An 18658-nucleotide genomic window follows, 5' to 3' on the forward strand; every position below is an offset into this window, starting at 1 on the left:
ACTTAATTTTTAATCTCACAAATCTGACTATTCACTTTCTCCATCCAAATGTCGTTTTTGATTAATTAGTAACATTATTCTGTATTTATTTATTTGTTTCTTTTAAAAAAAAATCTCAATATTTCAAACTTAATTTTTAATCTCATAAATCTCACTATTCACTTTCATCCGTTCCAATATCGTTTTGATCAATTAGTAGCATTATTCCATACTTACCCATTTTTTTCTCTTAAAAATCTCAATCATTAAAATCTAATTCTTCAAAATTCCGATTTCTAAATTTAGCTATCTGAAATTCTAATTGTCCTATCTCCAAACTTAATTTTCAGTTTCTTATGCTCCAATTCCCGTATTTATCCCGCTACTTATTATTATCATTATCACTATTATTTTATTCATTATTTCTATAAATCCTGCCTTCGAATGACTTCTAAGATTTCCAATTTTTTTTTTTATAAATCAACATTCATAATTTCTACTTCTTAAATAACTTACAATTCTGATCCCTTTCAAAATTTAACTCCCATAATCCCAATTTTCGTAACTTAATCTTTTTTTAGATCCCGAACCCTCAAATCATTTTCAAAATTCCAACTTCTTCAAATTCGATTTCTAAAATTCACGTTGTCACATTCAACCTCTAAGAGTCTGATCTTCAAATAAACTCTAAAACTCCAATTTTCTAGTGATCTTCGAGATTTCAATTTTTCAATTAAATTTCAATAGTCTAATTTTCTCTCAAATAGTTTTAATTCCGCTCTGGTTTTCGAACGATCTTCCGCTCCTCTTGATTTTAATAAGCATGAACGAATTTTTCATAATTCCAGAATAATGGAATCTGTGACATTAAGTCATGTTAAATAAATGGGCTTTGGTGGGGGCCCAACATGGGTGACTTTGTGATTGATTGATTGATCGCTTGCTTTGATTATCATACGTGATTGATTTACCCTATTCTCTGATGTACATGCGATTATTCCTAAATTGTGCACTAATCCTCTCTATTGATAGCGCATGGCGGCTCATTGCCCAGGTATGTACCCGTTTTCCTTCAAATCGTTGTCTATGCATGTCTCGACTCTTATGTGTGCATGATCATTCAGGATATTCATTGATTTACTCGTCAATTGCCACGTCAGCTTCATTTTATTAGTAGAGACTCGACTTTAGGGACTTAGAGGGGTGCTATGGCCTTTTACCGTACCTTCTCGATAAGTAACCTGACCTCCGAACCCGATCCGGTTTTTCGTAGATCACCTTTTCCAAAATAAGGAGTCGCACTTAGGGTTTTCTTTCTTATTTTGTTTACCCTTTTAAAAATAAAACAAAAATAAGTGGCGACTCCAAGTCATTTTCTTAATCAATAAAAATCATTTTTCAAATTAAAATCGAGCTCGCCATCGAGTGGGAAACGCATGAGCCAAAATGCGGGGTCCACAAAATTCTATTCTAATTTATAGAAGAAATTCTTTTATGTTTAATAAATTATTATTATTATTTTATAAATAATGTTATTATAATACTAATATTGTACAAATAGTCACTCTCACCTCAATTTCAAATGGGATAATTGTGTTTTGGACTTAGTTGGACCAAAAATTAAGTTTTGGTCTATATAAGTTCACTATTTAAACCCAAGACCTAAAGAAAGTGTAAAAATTGAGAAGAATGATATAAATTATTTATCTTTCCAAAAATGTCTTTTATTGACCATGAAAAAAGAGAGAGTAGAAAAATATTAATTTAAATTTTATTCTTTTTGTAAATCTCAATAAAATTTAATATAATTTAGTGATTTGGAAAAAAATACACAATTTTCCAAAAAAAATAAAAATAAATTATTATTATTTAAAAATCAAACATCTTGAAAAATATATATATTTAAAATTGTGTATATAAAAAATAATTGAAAATATATCATATTTATTTTTTTTAAATGATATAATAATATATTTTTAAAAAAATTATTTTTCTAAAAATAATAAATTTTCAAAATAATTATTAAAAAAAATTTTAAGATAAAAAAGTTTATCAAACATTACAGAAGAAAATAGTTTTGAAATGTATATTTGTCATTTTGATATTTTATATCATTTTCATTCATTATACCATTTTTATGGGGCAAATATTTGGCTTAAAAACAATTGTCCCATTTCAAATTCCAAAGAAAATAAAAAAAAAACAGGGAGTTGTGCCAAACGAGGCATTAAATTGATTCGGAGGCAGCCCTTCTGACATAGTTTTCCCTTAACCAAAAACAGTAAGTGGACCCATGATAGCCGTCAGAAAAAACAAGGTCCCACTTCCTGTACCCGCCACACCTCCCTCAAATTCAAAACCCTCCTTTCATTTCCACCAATGTACTTCACCTCCAACCCTCCCTCCCTCTCTCCCTATCTCTCAAAATCCTCTGAAGAACATTTATGTATGTATTTCCTCTTAATCTTACATGTATTTGAACTCATTTCTCTTTCATTCTGTTCCCTGTCATTTTTCTTTTTGATTACTAGGAGCTTCAATTTTTGTCTTGATTTCTGAGTTCTGAGTTTTGAGTTTTCTGAGTTCTACTTGAAACAAGAACAATGAGTTCTTTTACTTTTTCAGTTTTCGATTCATTTGGCTTCTTCCTCATTTATGTTTTGGTTTGGTGTCTTCTTTGTTTTTGTGAACTTCTTTTTTATGCTGTTTGGTTGCTGAGAAAATACAGGGGTTGAACTTCTTGTTTTAGTACTAATCTTTATTTTGGAATGGAGTTTTCATTAATGTTGCTTGGTATGAGGAGAAAATATAGAAAAAAAAAAAAAGATATGAAAATCTTGATCTTACTCGATAAAGCAACAGTGGAATGCGCTCGACATGAGCCCTAGGCTGCATCGTACTATATTTGGGTTCACGTCTCCTGACCTTTGCTTCGTATCTTTAGCTGCGAGCTTGATTTAGAGTATTCACTGTTTGGAGCCTTTACACATTTGAGTGGAATTGAATATTTTGATGCAATTTTTTGAGTTTATTTATTTATTTTTATTAATTTCCATTAATGCTGGGAAATATATAGGAAGAAAAGGAGACATTGAAATCCTGATTGGAATTCAATGTCTGAAGCCTTTATACAATTGAGTGGGATTCAACTTCTTGTTTGAAATATATTAGAAAAGAAAATGAAAATTTTGATTGGGATTATTGATTTTTTGGAACCTCCATGCAGTTGAATGCAATTGAATTTCTTTGTTTAGTTTTTGGTTCTTATCAATGTGCTTATTTTTATGTTGGTGCAGTTTGGCTGCTAAGCAAATGTAGGAAAGTTGAAGACGTTCAAATCTTGGCTCAGGTATTAATTGTTTTGAACCTTTGCAAAATTGAACTGTTGTTGCCTCAATATTTCAATTTTTGATTTTCAATTGAAACCAAAGCAAGGTGTTTTCATCTTTTAATTCCCATTAACTCTGTTTGGTTGCGGAGAAAATATACAGAAATAAAAGGGCATTACTCTTCATTCAGAGCAAACTCTATAGAATAGAGTGAAAAAGAACTTCTTGACTTGGCTTTTGGGTTCTTAGTTTTTAATTGAAACAGAAACAAACTTAAACCATATTCTGAATTTTCTCCTCATTTTCCTAGTTTTCAATTGTTGTTAATTTTATTCTCTGTAGAAATTTAATATAGTGATGCTTTTATCTTTGGGTATGTTTTTTGTTTCCTTAGAACCATCTACAATGGTTTTATCAACTTCCGAAACTTCCCCTATGAAGACACACAAAAAAAGGCCATTTGAAAACCATGCCCATCATCAGTATCGAAGTTTTCCTCCGAACTTCAACCGTCCAAGGGTTGATGCTGTTCGGGATTGGCCAAGAGGGTGTGGAAAATTCATCTCTCTAACTGACTCAAAAGTAATTGGGGACAACATTGCCGTTGGGACTGCTGGAAACTTTCAAGCTCCTGTTGAGCATAGTATTCAGAGTAGCTTCAGTTCCACAATTGATGCTGAGGTCAGAAGGCATGAAGTTCCTAGAAGTTATCCTCCCAAAGAAGTCTTGAAAAGCTATTCTATTGTTAGGGATTTTCCAGAAGGTTTAAAATCTGCCTTTTCCTCTGCTAACAATATTTCCCCTAGTGAGAAGTTCAGTGCAGAACCCAGGCCTGTAGAAGTTATGGCAACATGTACTCAATCTCCTGGTCAGGAAATGCAGGATGAGAGTGCTTACAATGGTGCCTTAGCAAGGAGGTCTTATGAAGGAAGCAATGAAGTTTGGAATAGCTTTGGAGGAGAAGTTGGTGAAACGTCTGGTTTTGTGGGAAAATGGGCTGGTGATGCAAAAGAAGTCTGCATTTTGCTTGGACAGGAAATTCAGGATGGGGATTCTTTTGGAAGTGCCTTAAAAACGAGTGCTTGCAAAGAAACTGGAAATGAAGTTCGGAATGACTGTAGCAGAGATTTTGAAACATATGGAGTTGAGGGCAAATGGGGTGTTGATGCAAAAGAGATTTGTACTTCACTTGGACAGGAAATACAGGGTGGGGAAGCTTGCAATCGTACCTTAGAAAGGAGTCCTTGGGAAGCAACTGTCAATGAAGTTCAGAATAGTTCCAGAGATGGTGAGACATCTGGTTTTATGGTTAGACGGGATGATGATACAAAAGAAATCAGCATTCACCCCCAATCAGAGAGGAAATTGTCTGAATTGGATCCTTGGTGCCAGACAGTTGGAAATAAAGATGATCGAGGCAAAAATGTGTTGAGAAATTCTGGGAAGGAAATTGAAATATGCAGCAAGGACCACCAGGCAATAGGTAACAACAGTAGAGTACAGGGGGCTCTAAATCTATTCCAAGAGTTATTGGAAAAGCTCAGACGTGAAGCAATTCTAACAGGGAAAAAAAATGTTCTTAGAAAGCTTCCTGTGACAGCAGCAATGACTCTCAAGAGGCAACAAAAGTGGGTTAACACAACTAAGCAACTAGGTCATGTTTCTGGTATTGAAGTTGGTGATACATTTTGTTATAGGGTTGAATTGGCTATTATTGGCCTTCATAGTCATTTTCAGAATGGTATAGATTACATGGAGAAGGATGGAAAAGTATTGGCCATTAGTGTTGTTGATTCTGGCCGTTATGCCAATGACAAAGAATCCTCTGATGTCTTGATATATTTGGGTCAAGGTGGAAATCCAATGGTTGGATATAATAAGCAGCCTGAAGACCAGAAACTTGAACGAGGAAACCTTGCACTGAAGAATAGCATGGATGCTAAAACTCCTGTAAGGGTTACCCGAGGTTTTCAAGCTATGAAAGTGACTTCCAACGGCTACACTTATGATGGTCTGTATTTTGTGGACAAGTATTGGCAGGAAAGAGGTCAATTTGGTAAACTTGTTTTTAAATTCCAACTGAAAAGAATTACAGGAGAACCAAAGTTTGATCAAAGAGAATTGAATCAGTCAAAAGATTCAGAAGTACGCTGGAAAACTATTTTCAATGATATTTCTCATGGCAGAAAATTGAAGAAGTCAAAAAAATCAGAAGCATGCAGGAAAAATATCTTAAACAATATTTCTTTGGGGAAAGAGGAGAGGCCTATCCATGTGGTGAACACAATTGATTATGAGAAACCTCAACCCTTCACTTACATTGCCCGCATGGCATATTTAGAGAGTTCTAAGTGGTCCATTCCAAGTGGTTGTGATTGCACCGAGGGATGCTCAGATTCTGTGAAATGTGCTTGTGTCCTCAAGAATGGAGGAGAGATCCCATTTAACTGCCATGGGGCTATTATTGAGACAAAGCCCTGGGTTTATGAGTGTGGTCCTTTGTGCAAGTGCCCTCCTTCTTGTAACAATAGAGTCAGCCAAAATGGTATCAGATTCTCATTGGAGGTTTTCAAGACCAAATCAACAGGATGGGGTGTTAGGTCTCGAAATTATATTTCATCTGGAAGTTTTATATGCGAGTATGCAGGGGAGCTAATTCAAGACAAGGAAGCCAAACGAAGGACTGCTAACGATGAGTATTTGTTTGATTTAGATAATGGGGCCTTTGCCATTGATGCAGCCAAGTTTGGGAATGTGGGAAGATTTATCAACCATAGTTGTTCACCCAACCTTTTTGCCCAAAAAGTCCTTTATGATCATGACGACAAAAGACTGCCTCATATAATGCTATTTGCTACCAAGAACATACCACCCATGCGAGAATTAACATATCATTACAATTATATGGTGGGCCAGGTTCTTGATATTAATGGCCAAATCAAGACAAAAAGGTGTTACTGTGGTTCTCAAGAGTGCAAAGGCAGGATGTACTGAGGGAGTTTCATTCTAGAAATGAGCAGCTATGGTTGGTAAGGCAGTTCTCTTTGCTCTTCTTACAGTTTACTCTGTTTGTGGAATTGTTTTAGATTAGTGTGCAACATGTTTCAGGTTCCCTAGCTCAGTTGTAAAGATACCAAAGTTACTTCAACAATTTAAAACTTAACTAAGAGTCTAATCAATATGGCAGTTCTTAAAGGGTTTATGTCAACCTTTGTTGAAATTTTGACCTGTTAGTGTAGACTTTTGTGTGGATTACTTTGTGTTAAGAGTCATTAAGAATCTCAATTAGTTTTGATCCCTTTAGTAGGATTATTAACTTCTAGGGTTTTTACATTTTTTGGAATTCTCTAACATTGGTTAAATGATCTATGACTTCTAGATTTCGTGTGTTGGTAGGATGGCTATCTCCCACTCTCTCGATTGAGATTATCCTTTTGAAGATATTTCCACGTCCTTCACTCCTAACACTAGTATGTGAGATGGTTTGAGATTCTTGGTTTGGAGGGAATATCTTAGATTTTATTGATAGTCCATTTTGGTTGAATTGACTAGGAAGGTGGGGAGTAAGTGTTACTTTCTTCTTTATTCTTTTACAAGCTTCACTAGGGAGGTGGGGAGTTTGTGTTACTTTCTTCTTTCACAAATGGTAAGCTGCCGGCTCATTGACATAAGGTGTTAGCTTCCGGAGATTTCCATGCATAAACTATATAGAGATTAAGAGTGCGTTTGGAAATAATTTATATAAAAAAACTAAGGTCATATTTGAAATGCATAAATAAAAAATAAGAAAGATAATTAATTATATTCTATTCATTAATGTGTTTAAAGTGTTTTTTAGAACAGACGAATTAAAAATTATTAGTAGGAAATTGAATCTCAATTTTATTAGGATTTTGATTTTTTTTCTACCGTGATATTGTAATTCATCTTTATTCTTGTCCTATTTACATTCTTATTCCTACTTAATAGTGCTTCTAATAAAAGTACAACTAGTAAAAGCACTACATATTAAAAGGTCTTTACCTAAATCACTTTGAGACAGATTCTAAATAGGGTCAAGAAATCTTTTAAAAAAAGAACATGCACATGAGAAAAATAGAATAGCCTTGATTATATGGAGGGCTAGGTCAGAGCTAACATTGAATAAGAATAAAGCTCGGATTCCTAGCATGAAACATCGGCTACGCCATCAGAGACTGGAATGATCCTCCACTTGCTCTAGTAAGGAAATATCACCGCCTTATATGGAGGGCTTCTTTCGCTGCTCTCTTAAGCTACCGCTCACTTTACGAGTGCAACCAAGAAACTTTTAATTAAAATACTATGCCGACATCTACTAGAAGGAAGAATGGGCTATTCATTAGAATAAGGATGGTGATACTCTTTATGTATGAATCTATTATCATTCTCCCCAACCCTCTCTTCTTGCCTCTGGAACTTGACACTTGATTTCCATCCTAATCATAATCAACGTGAATGTAATAGCAGAAGATATTCATATTCGGATATTCCACTTGTTCCTAGGCGGGTCAATTGTTGATGATGAAAGTAGGATATTATTGATTCCACTGCACATGGGTTTAGGTGGGCCAAAGCTGAAATCAAATTCCGTGTTGAACTTGAAAAGGAACTGTGATGATTCATAGGCCTCCTAACCTCAGACCACACCCCAAGTTGCCTTTGCCCTTGCACTGCAACTACATTGTGTCCCATTTTCTAATTCAATGATCCTTGAGGGATGCTCCCCAAATTGGTCTTATTTTAAAGACAGTGCCTAAAATTGAGATTAGGGGGGGGGGGGGGTGTACATGGACTTATAACAAGGGAAAATGGGTTCATTCTGAAGATTGTACCCTAGATATTGGACACTGAACAGTCGTACAAAGTTAGGTAATGGACAGTTTTTTCTGTTTTGTAGGACTACAGGAAGTCAGCTTCCTGGTTCTTCCACTTGCTTTTCCTTGAGAGTGGATATTTTTGGACCATAACATTAGCTTGGTGGATTTTTCATAAGCAAAATTCTAGCGTATCCAATTACTAATTATGGAAGATGCAATCTAAATTATCAATAGTATATGACGAAGTCTAGGTCATTAGATAAGAAGATGAACAAGTGACACTGGATACAAATACATGAGACCGAGGTATAAAATAATAGAATCAATCATCAAGATAAAAAACAATGAAACCAAACTCTAAGGTTATGTTTGTTCCCGGAAAATACTAAAGAAAGAAAAAAAAAATGTAAAGAAAAATGATTTTTTAATATTTGGTTGTCTTATTACAAATATCAAAGAAAATCAAATATAATTAAAACCAATTAAAAACTTATGTATTTTTAAATTATTTAATCTTTATATTGATGAGTTAAAATAAATAAAATGAGTTTGAAGTAACAAAATTTTTTTTTATCAATTTTTATTTTTTTTTTATTTTTCTTTACTTTTTCTTTATATTTTTTTTCCCTTATATTTTCGTTCAAATTTTATGAACCAAACATAGCGAATATTTATGTTTCATTTAATAATCAAAATAAATACCTAGGGCCTTATTGGTAATGGTTTTTGAAAAAGTGTTACTTGATTTGTGTAAAATAAAAGTTTTTTTGAAAATCTAAAATATTTTTAATATTTTAAAATATGTTTTAAATATAATTTTTATATTTAATGTTTTATTTTTAATCATTCTACATATTTATATAATTATTTTTTAAACAATCTCTTATAAAATAAGTAAAAACAACAAAAAATAATAAAAAAATATTTTTTAAAAATATTTTATTTTCTATTCTTAATAAAAAAATATAAAACAGTATTTGATTAATAACGTGTTTTTTGCATTTTTTGTTTTGAAAAATAGAAAACTTAAGAGTTACAAACAACCCCTTATTTGAAAAAAAAAAAAAAATTTCAGGGATATGGCATTTAAAAAAAAATTAAAAGTTTATTAAAATCACGAGGATTTTACATCCAAAAAAAGCTAGTAAATGGACAAGCATAAAATAAGTGTTAGATATTATGATGGAAACGTAAAACCTCCGCCACAACTCACACAACAACACGTGCTTGGATCACAATGGAAAGCTATGAGATATCAGTACACGTGTCAGAATCAGGTCACTTTCGATGGGGGAATTAGAGCCGTCCAACTCCAGAATTGTGAAAAAGTCAAAAATATACAAACCCACCACCGCAAATTTTATTGACGTTAGTATAAACAAAATTACAACCACAAGAATGCATAATGGGGTTAGATTTCACAAAAAGGGAAAAAGGAAAGATTGTGGCTACTGAGTGGTGATGGCACGTGTTCCACTTCTTAACCTCCCACCACCATCCTTTTAAGTATATCCCAATTTATTTATATCACCAAAATACATTTTAATTCTCCTATTTCGTATTAATTATTGCTAAAAAATTCAATAAAAAAAATATGAGAGAAAGAAAATAAATAAATACTAAATTATTTTTATATCCTTCTCTAAATTGATTTATTTATAAAATTTAAATAATTTTAAAATATATCATTTATATTAAATGTTTTAAAATTTGTGATTTTTGATTTTTTTTTTTTGAAACAATTTATAAAAAAAATTGAGATTCTATCATTATTGTAGAGCAATTTTTTTTTTGAAAGTTAAAATGATTTTAAGATTTTTAAAAATAATTTTTATATTTAATACTTTATTTTATATGTTCGTATAATTATATTTTAAAAAATAATTAAAATATATTTTTTAAAAATATTTTGTTTTGTATTTTTTAACTGCAAAATGTGTTTTTGTTTTCTAGTTGAATTTAGGAAGGAGCAATTTACCGACTTCAAGAAAAAATAATATATCCTAGTAAAGTGATTTTTCAAAGTGGAGAGGACTTTATGAACATATTTTATTTTAATAATACAAAACACATAGATTTAGGTTGTAAGGGTCATTTCATAATCAAACCACCCAATAGCTTTATGCCGGTATGATCACGAAATCCACGCCACCACACTCATAAATACCCCCCACTACCACCCCACCTTCCATAGTATCGAAATAACAAACACAGAGACATTAGAATCAAACATGTCCACATTCTCTCTCTTTCTCCTTGTTATCTGGGCTTTGTCCGGTGTTGCTATTTCCTACAACTTCGGTGGTGGAGATGGCGGAGGCGGAGGTGGGCGGCCGGACGAGTCACCACCTGAGGCGAATCATCCACCCACCGGCGGCAGTGGGTCGGCGCATGGGCCTAACTGGGATTACAATTGGGGTTGGGGTTCCGGCCCTGGTTCGGGGTGGGGGTATGGGTCGGGGTCTGGCCGGTCTCCCAATGGGTTCGGTCGGGGATCCGGGTCTGGATATGGGTCAGGGACGGGGTCCGGGTCTGGGTCTGGGTCTGGATATGGAAGTGGTGGGGCTAGTGGCAGTGGAAGTGGAAGTGGAAGTGGCGGCGGCGGTGGCGCTGGATACGGTAATGGCAATGGTAATGGTGGTGGTGGATACGGTAATGGTAATGGAAATGGTGGTGGTGGACACGGTAATGGAAATGGTGGTGGTGGATATGGTAATGATGATGATGGTGGAGATGTATACGGTGGATACGGTGGTGGTGGTGGTGGTGGAGGAGGAGGAGGAGGAGGAGGAGTTGGAGGTGGATACGGTAATGGTGATGGCGGTGGAGGTGGGGGTGGTTGGGGAGGATATTATAACCGCTTCGTTAAAGAGAAAAAGAAGCACGGGTGAGCAAAGGAAAGGAAAAGTGTAGCGGTTGATCTATACAAGTAGTTAGTTTAAATATATGTGTGATATATGGAGAGGATGTTATGCTAAACTTACAAAACATCTCTCTTGTTTTTGTTTTTCATATCCAATAAGGAAAAGGGTGGTTATGTTACATTTTCCCTCTCTCTAATCTCTTTCTTTCACTAACTCTTTAGAATCCAGAGTTGAGTTCTGTTTGGATGTGATCTTGACCTTGACAAATTGGTTGGTGATTGATTTTTCAAATAATTAACATAAAATTTAGTTCAACAAACAGTATTATTAAACCTAGGCAAAATAACAAATAAAGTACAAGTAACAAGCAATAAAATAAAAAGATAAGTCAGCCTACCCATGAGACATAAATATGATTTAGTTAAGATATCCATCTAAGATTTCAACAAAAAGTAAATATACGAACTTTTTGGGCCAAACTATCCTTCCTTGAAATTTATATGTAAACTAATCATTTTGGAACCATGTTAGTTGTTGGAATTGGATGGGTGTCCAAGTTGAGCTGACCCAACCAATCCAATATGTCAGAGATATGGGGGAGTTGGAATTGTCAAAAACTTCCCGAAAACCTCCCCATTATTCAGATAGAGATTATTTAATCTCTGTCTCTCTCTGGTTCTCTGACTTGCATTTTTTTTTAAAGAACTTCAGAAAGAAAAGTTCTCTAAAGAGTAGGTGAAAGGTTTTTGTGCTATGAAACTAGGTGGTTGTCGATTTGACTTTGGTTCCATTCAAGACCTAGGCTGAAGATTTGAACAATAAAACAATTTTATTGGATTTTGGATTTTGGATTTTTTTAAAAAGGTAATCCGAAGTTTTTTTTTTTAATAATGATATCAGAGCATGTTGGTTTGTTTCATGTTCTATTTTCTTTTGAGAAAGAACATAGTTTCTTTTTCTTATTTGTTTTCGGAAAGAAGAGTTCTCGTAAATAAAATATAAAAAATAATAGTGGATGCAGTGAGTAAATGATGGATGTGCATCGAATGTGAAAATGATGGATGCAGTGGATGCACGTAAGAATTGGATATCTATGGGGAAATGGAAAGAGGATAATATCATTATGGTAATATTTGATAATGCAAAAAATATCCAATAAAATGGAATTTGGATATTATAATTAAAAAAAAATTGCATGATGGGATGAGTCGGATGATTAAAAAAAATTGAATGATGGAATGAGTCGGATGTCACTATAATCCTGTAGACTCATCTTGTTAGAGATAATCCAGATATATATATATATATATATATATATATATATATATATATATAAAGGAAATAAAATGTAGTAGATAATATCCAATGGAAATTGGATATTAGAATAAAATAAATAAATAAATTACGGGATATATATGACACTGCAATCCTGTACCATTTATTACCACTAAAGTACCAACAATTGATATGTCATAGAATACCATTTATTGGTATTATATTGTTTATTTGAAATGATGAATGTTGACTTGTGTATAAAATAATGATAAAAATTTAAGAGACAATAAAAGACATTTTTTTTTTAATAATTGTACCTTTCTAATTAAATTTCGATTTGTTCAAATATTTAATTAAAGTATGAGTATATGTTACTCATTAAAATTAAATTAAATTCTTTTGGTCAGGTGCAAAATGGTATGAATGAAGAGAACTAGGAGTGTACTAAGGGGTATAGAACCTTGACCGTTTTTGGATATGCTTATGAATTACAAGAGGGACCCTAGCCATTCTATAAATGAACATGTGAATCATGTGGTTAATATGATCAAGTGTTTGAAAGTGGAATATATTTTTCAATCAGGCCATAAAAAGCGAATTTTACAAATGTCATTAATGGAACTTGAGGATAACGTTTTAGAAAATATATGAGAATTCGTTCAAAAAGGGCCTCATGGTTTGACAAATAGGTCTTTTGATGACTTAGTAGCTATTTTCAAGGAACATTGGCAAATATGTTTTGTGAAATGTCATTAGATGAACAACAATGCTTTTTATTTCTCCTAACTTGTGAAATGCAAGTTTTTCAAATTCTATTAGGCATAAAAATCTTATAGGGTTATGGTTATTGAAAACAACTTCTAGAGTTATAGAAGACACTGTGTATAATCCTAACATTATTCATTTTTGGTATCAAGGGAGAAGATTAGTTTTTCTTCTATATATCACATTTTCTTTTATGCTTTGTACATAAAATGTAAATATTTTGATATGTAAGACACGACATGTATATTTATCTTGTTGATGAATTAGTATAATTAGTATATCTTTTTATTTGCGTGTCTTCAATTCTTTATATCTATATATATATATATATATTATCAACACATGCTAGTTGTACAATATTATTTTATGGAGTGGGAAGTTTTAGGTTAAAGGAAATTTATGTAATTTCTTGCCTAAAATATAAAATACATATATTGTAATACTTGCATAGATTATTTATAATTCGTAATAATTAAAATTGTGTATAGGAGCTGATTGGGAACATAGTGAACTGTCATTTTCATTGCAATTAAGGTTATTACATATTAGAAGATAATTAGAGCAAGTATGAGTATCGATATCTGTAAAAGTACCAACTAATAAGATTTGTGCAATATCTCTATGTAGTTGAATATGTTGACTGCAACTAAAAACATCATAGCAAAACTAAATAAGGGTGAAAAACTGAATGGTGATAATTACGAGATTTGGCATTGTAAGGTTTGGTATATTCTTAAAGAGCAAAAGGCTCTTGAAACATTGAATCATATTATGCAAGAACTTGAACAAGGGAGCTCTACTCAACATAGAAGATATCAGGAGGCTTATGTGGCCTGGAAGAAAAAAGAATTCTTTAGCTCGCATTACGTTATTAAGTTTTATGCAAGATGATTTCTTGATTGAGTATGAGGTATACCAAACTGGTCATGAGATGTGGGAAGCTTTAAAAGAAAAGTATAGTGGACTTTCAGCTACGAAGCTGAGAGAACTTGTAATGAAATTTGGAAATTACAAAATGCGACTGAACCATACAATGAAACAACATCTTAGGGAGATGAAAAGAATGATAAAAGAGCTTAAGACATCCGGACATGTCCTCACTGATGAGCAACAAGTTGAGACAGTCATCAGATCTCTACCAAAGAGCTAGGAACATATGGTGGTGAATATGACACATAATGAGAGTGTCAAGACCTTTGATGATATAGTTCGCCATCTTGAATTGGAAGTCGAGCGACTTGTGGTTGTTAAGCCTAATGAACAAGCTTATGTAGCTGAATCCAGTTCACGCAAAACTTCCGACTTTAAGAAGAATAAGAAATCATATGATGCTTCAAAGAAAGGAAAAACTGGGGCATGCAAGAAGTTCAAGCATGTTAAGAAGGACAAGAGCAAATTGAAATGCTACAATTGTGGCAACAAGAGTCATTTTGCTCGTGAGTGCAGTGAGCCGAAACAAGTATGGTCTTGTTCAAATAACTCATGTGCTTATGTTTCTAGTTGTGTAATGTTAATTGAATCTATTCCTTTGTGGACTGTAGACTTAGCCGTCACAGACTATATAGCTAGAGACCGAGGAGCATATGTAGAGTTTCAATGAATTAGTTCTGGCACAAGATGGATCTATGTAGGAAACAACTCCAAAATTGAAGTCAAGGGCATTGGAACGTGTAAATTGGAGTTACATAGAGGATGTACCCTATTCTTATATGATGTTCTTTATGCTTCGGATATTCGACGAAATTTGGTCTCTGTGTTAGTCCTTCTTGGTTTAGGTTTCAATTTGAATTTTCATGATTCGATAATGGAGTTGTATTTGGGAACAACATACTATGGTTTTTTTATTTATTCTGAATGATTTTATGGTTCTTGACATTGATAATTGTGTATTGTCTAATACTAATGATAGTTATTATTCGTTGATGACTACTTCTAGAAATACATGTGATAATGTGATCATATGGCATGCTAGACTTGGGCATATTAGATAAGAAAGAATGAATAGACTAGCTAAAGAAAATCTACTAGGTCAATTCACTAAAATTGATATGCCAACTTGTGAATATTGCCTAGCAGGTAAGACAACAAGAAAACCATTCGGAAAAGGAACTAAAGTTGAAACACCATTGCAATTGATCCATTCTGACATCTATGGTCCTATGAGTGTTAGAGCAAGGCATGCCATCTTGTATTTCATCACATTTATAGATGACTTTACTCGTTACGGTCATGTTTACCTGATTTCTCATAAGTAAAAAATATTAGATTGCTTCAGACACTACATTAATTTAGTTTAGAATCACTTGGATAAAAAGATTAAAAAAGAACATACCGAGGTAGAGAATATTTATCAGAACAGTTTAAAGATTTATGTGATGAAAATGGTATTAGTAGACAACTGACTACTCTAGGGACTCCACAACAAAACGGTGTTGCTGAGAGAAAGAATAGAATGTTGTTAGACATGGTTAGGTCAATAATGGCTCAAACAAATCTTCCCATTTCATATTGGGGAGATGCATTGTTGACTGCTACTTATGTACTTAATTAAGTACCCTCAAAGACTGTTGCATCTACTCCATATGAGTTATGGAATAATCGAAATTCTGATCTAAGCAATTTGCGACCATGGGGGTTAGCAGCTTATATTCACATTCTTCCTCATGAATATGGAAAATTAAGTCCTAGAGGAAGGAAATGTATCTTTATAAGATATGGTGAACACTCCAAAGGATATGTGTTCATAGGTGAGCATGAAGATGGAACAGTAACTGAATTAAAATCACGAGATGCCACATTCTTAGAGGACGATTTCCCACGTACGGGTGAAATTGATAAGGATTTACATTTTTATGAAATGATGGATCCCGACATAAGATCTACACCCAAACAACAATTGATGCCTGAACCTAGTGGGAGTGAATTGGTACCTATAGCAAGTATAGTAAAAAGTATAGTAAAAGAGTCAATATTGAGAAAAATTTCTCGATAAATTATTCCTTGACGATGATTTGAGATTGAAGGGGAAGTTCATATTGTTACTCAATATGATGATGCTGAGCCTAAGTCGGTTCAAGATGCTCTAACTTGTCTAACTAAGGATGAATGAAGAAAAGCCACGGAAGAGGAATTGGAGTCAATGCAAAAGAATCAAGTCTGGGACTTGGTTGATCTGCTTTCAGATCGAAAAGCTATTGGGAACAAATGGGTTTTTAAAATAAAACGAAAGACAGATGGATCTATTGAAAATTATAAAGCTTGAATAGTTGCTAAAGGCTATACCCAACAAGAGGGTATAAACTATGAGGAAACTTTTTCTCCAGTAGTTAGGTTTGCCTCAATTTGCCTCATTCTAGTTATAGTAGCTCATATGGATTTAGAGCTACACCAAATGGATGTTAAGACAACTTTCCTTAATGAGGAGTTTAATGAAGAAATTTATATGGAACAACTAGTAGGTTTCATTATCCAAGGCCAATAATGCAAAGTGTGCAAATAAAATCAATTGATTTATGACCTTAAGCAATCATCTAGACAGTGGTACTTAAGATTTCATTGTGTGATAACTTCATACAATTTCACAATGATTAATAAGGACCATTGTGTTTACATTAAATAATATAAAGATAAATATGCGTTATTATCTTTATACGTGGATGATATACTTATAGCTGGAAATAATTTGGAGTTTGTTCAAACCATTAAGAAATGGTTATCATCTACTTTTAAGATGAAAGATATGGGAGAAACACCTTATATTCTTGGAGTAAAGATCCATAGAGACTATTCTAAAAGATTAGTGACTTTTTCATAAGAACACTATATTAAGAAAATCCTTGAACGATTTAATATGCAAGATTGCAATCCCATTTATTCTCCATTTGCAAGAGGTGAAAACTTAAGCAAAAAATGGGTCCAAAGACTCTAGAATAAGAAAAAAAAAGTAATGTTCCCTACTCCAATGCTGTTGGGAGTCTAATGTATGCTACGATGTGCACAAAACCAGACATCTACTATGTTGTTGGGATGGTTAGTCGTTACCAAGCAAATCCTGGAATGATGCATTGGAAAGCAGTAAAGAGAATTCTTAGGTATCTAAAAGGCACTAAGGATTATTCCCTTTGTTATCAAGGCAAAGAATTGCGTTTGATGGGTTATTCAGATGTTGATTGGGCAAGTGATCTAGATGAGCGCAAATCAACATTTGGATATACATTCTAGCTTAACAGTGGTGCTATCTCGTGGAGAAACAAGAAACATACTTATATTTCTTTGTCAACCATGGAAGCCGAATTTATTGCTTGTTCAGCTGCAATATGGGAAACTATATAGTTGAGAAGATTTTTGCAAAGCCTGGGAATAGTTAAGGATGTTTTTGGGCCAACAAAAATCTATAGTGATAGTCAAACTGCGATTGCTTATGTAAATGACCCAAAATATCATTGAAGAACTAAGCACATAGATACCAATAATAATTTTAAAAGAGATATTATTGCACGAAATAAAGTGATCCTAAAATATTTACCTACGCGTGAGATGGTTGCTGATCCATTTCGAGAGACATGTTTTCTATACATGTAAAGTCATTAGGACTGCGTAGGTTATAATTTATGTTGATTATATGACATGGATCATTATTAATTGGATATAAGTTGTAAATGATCAAATGAGATGGGTATTTGTTATTCATATAATTGAATTTGTAAATAATACTTATACATATATGTCCTTATGTATGTCAATAGGTAGAGGTTGGCTCTCTCACACGAGCAACCGCCCCAATCAATATGTTTATGAGTTGGGATGAGACATAGTATACTAATGATGATAAATTAGTGAAAAGTATACTAAAGATGATGAGTTTCACCTTGATTAAGGATCAAGATGAGGTCTATAATAGATGACATCTTGATCGAATGTAATCACCCACAATTACATTTGCCTATTTGAACTGGACTTGAGTTTTAGCATATAAGGTTTAAGAAGAACCATAGATGCAAAACTCAAACAAACTGTTGGTGTGAAGCTCTTAGTTGAGGTCCGTATGGTGGTAGTTTGACATAAACTCTCTAAGTGAAGAGAAACCACTATAACATGTATTTCATACTACATGTTTTTTGAATGTGACTGATAAGGAAAGTGAGGGATTAATCCCTGCATCCTCACTGTGTGAGACCCTTAAGGCTTATTACAATTATAATAACTCACTATTGTACTCTTTGTATTTTTGGCTAAGTTTTGAGGTGACAAATTAATGCCGCTACTTTGATATGTTTTCGACGGAAATAAAATAATTTATCCTTATGGGACATATTGGGCAAGTGATTAATTTGAATCTAAAAGACATGAACCTAAAACAAAGATTTTTTTTTTTTTTTAATTAAATTGATAAAGATGAATTCACGGTTGACCAATTATATTGCCTTTGTAGCTAATACATTTATATTATTGTGTAGTATACAACTTTGAGATATTAAGTGTATACATTAAAATGTGACTAAATATTCTAGGGTACAACGAGACATGATTATAATTATTCACTAATAATTTTGGGGTTAAGCTATTATGTATCCCTAACAGGTACATAACTTTATAAGCTCCCAAATCA

The 18658-nt window shown here is 33.2% G+C and overlaps 2 protein-coding genes across 2 annotated transcripts; both read left to right on the plus strand.

Moving 5' to 3' along the window:
* The first annotated feature begins 2375 nt into the window (after positions 1-2375).
* Positions 2376-6503, plus strand: LOC117933494 (histone-lysine N-methyltransferase, H3 lysine-9 specific SUVH5-like). Its single transcript, XM_034854875.1, has 3 exons — positions 2376-2425; positions 3276-3328; positions 3703-6503. Exon 3 carries the CDS (start codon positions 3714-3716, stop codon positions 6300-6302), a length of 2589 nt encoding a protein of 862 aa, XP_034710766.1. The 5' UTR covers positions 2376-2425; positions 3276-3328; positions 3703-3713; the 3' UTR covers positions 6303-6503.
* Positions 6504-10265: 3762 nt separating this feature from the next.
* Positions 10266-11037, plus strand: LOC117933173 (putative glycine-rich cell wall structural protein 1). Its single transcript, XM_034854567.1, has one exon. The coding sequence runs from the start codon at positions 10378-10380 to the stop codon at positions 11035-11037; it is 660 nt and encodes a 219-aa protein (XP_034710458.1). The 5' UTR covers positions 10266-10377.
* Positions 11038-18658: the final 7621 nt, after the last annotated feature.

The sequence above is a fragment of the Vitis riparia genome, chromosome 16 (genome assembly GCF_004353265.1).
Source record: "Vitis riparia cultivar Riparia Gloire de Montpellier isolate 1030 chromosome 16, EGFV_Vit.rip_1.0, whole genome shotgun sequence".
Lineage (NCBI taxonomy): Eukaryota > Viridiplantae > Streptophyta > Magnoliopsida > Vitales > Vitaceae > Vitis > Vitis riparia.

What these genes read in the sequence shown, in the direction of transcription:
- LOC117933494 (XM_034854875.1), top strand. Translation starts at nt 3,714, where the DNA reads ATGGTTTTATCAACTTCCGAAACTTCCCCTATGAAGACACACAAAAAA.
- LOC117933173 (XM_034854567.1), top strand. Translation starts at nt 10,378, where the DNA reads ATGTCCACATTCTCTCTCTTTCTCCTTGTTATCTGGGCTTTGTCCGGT.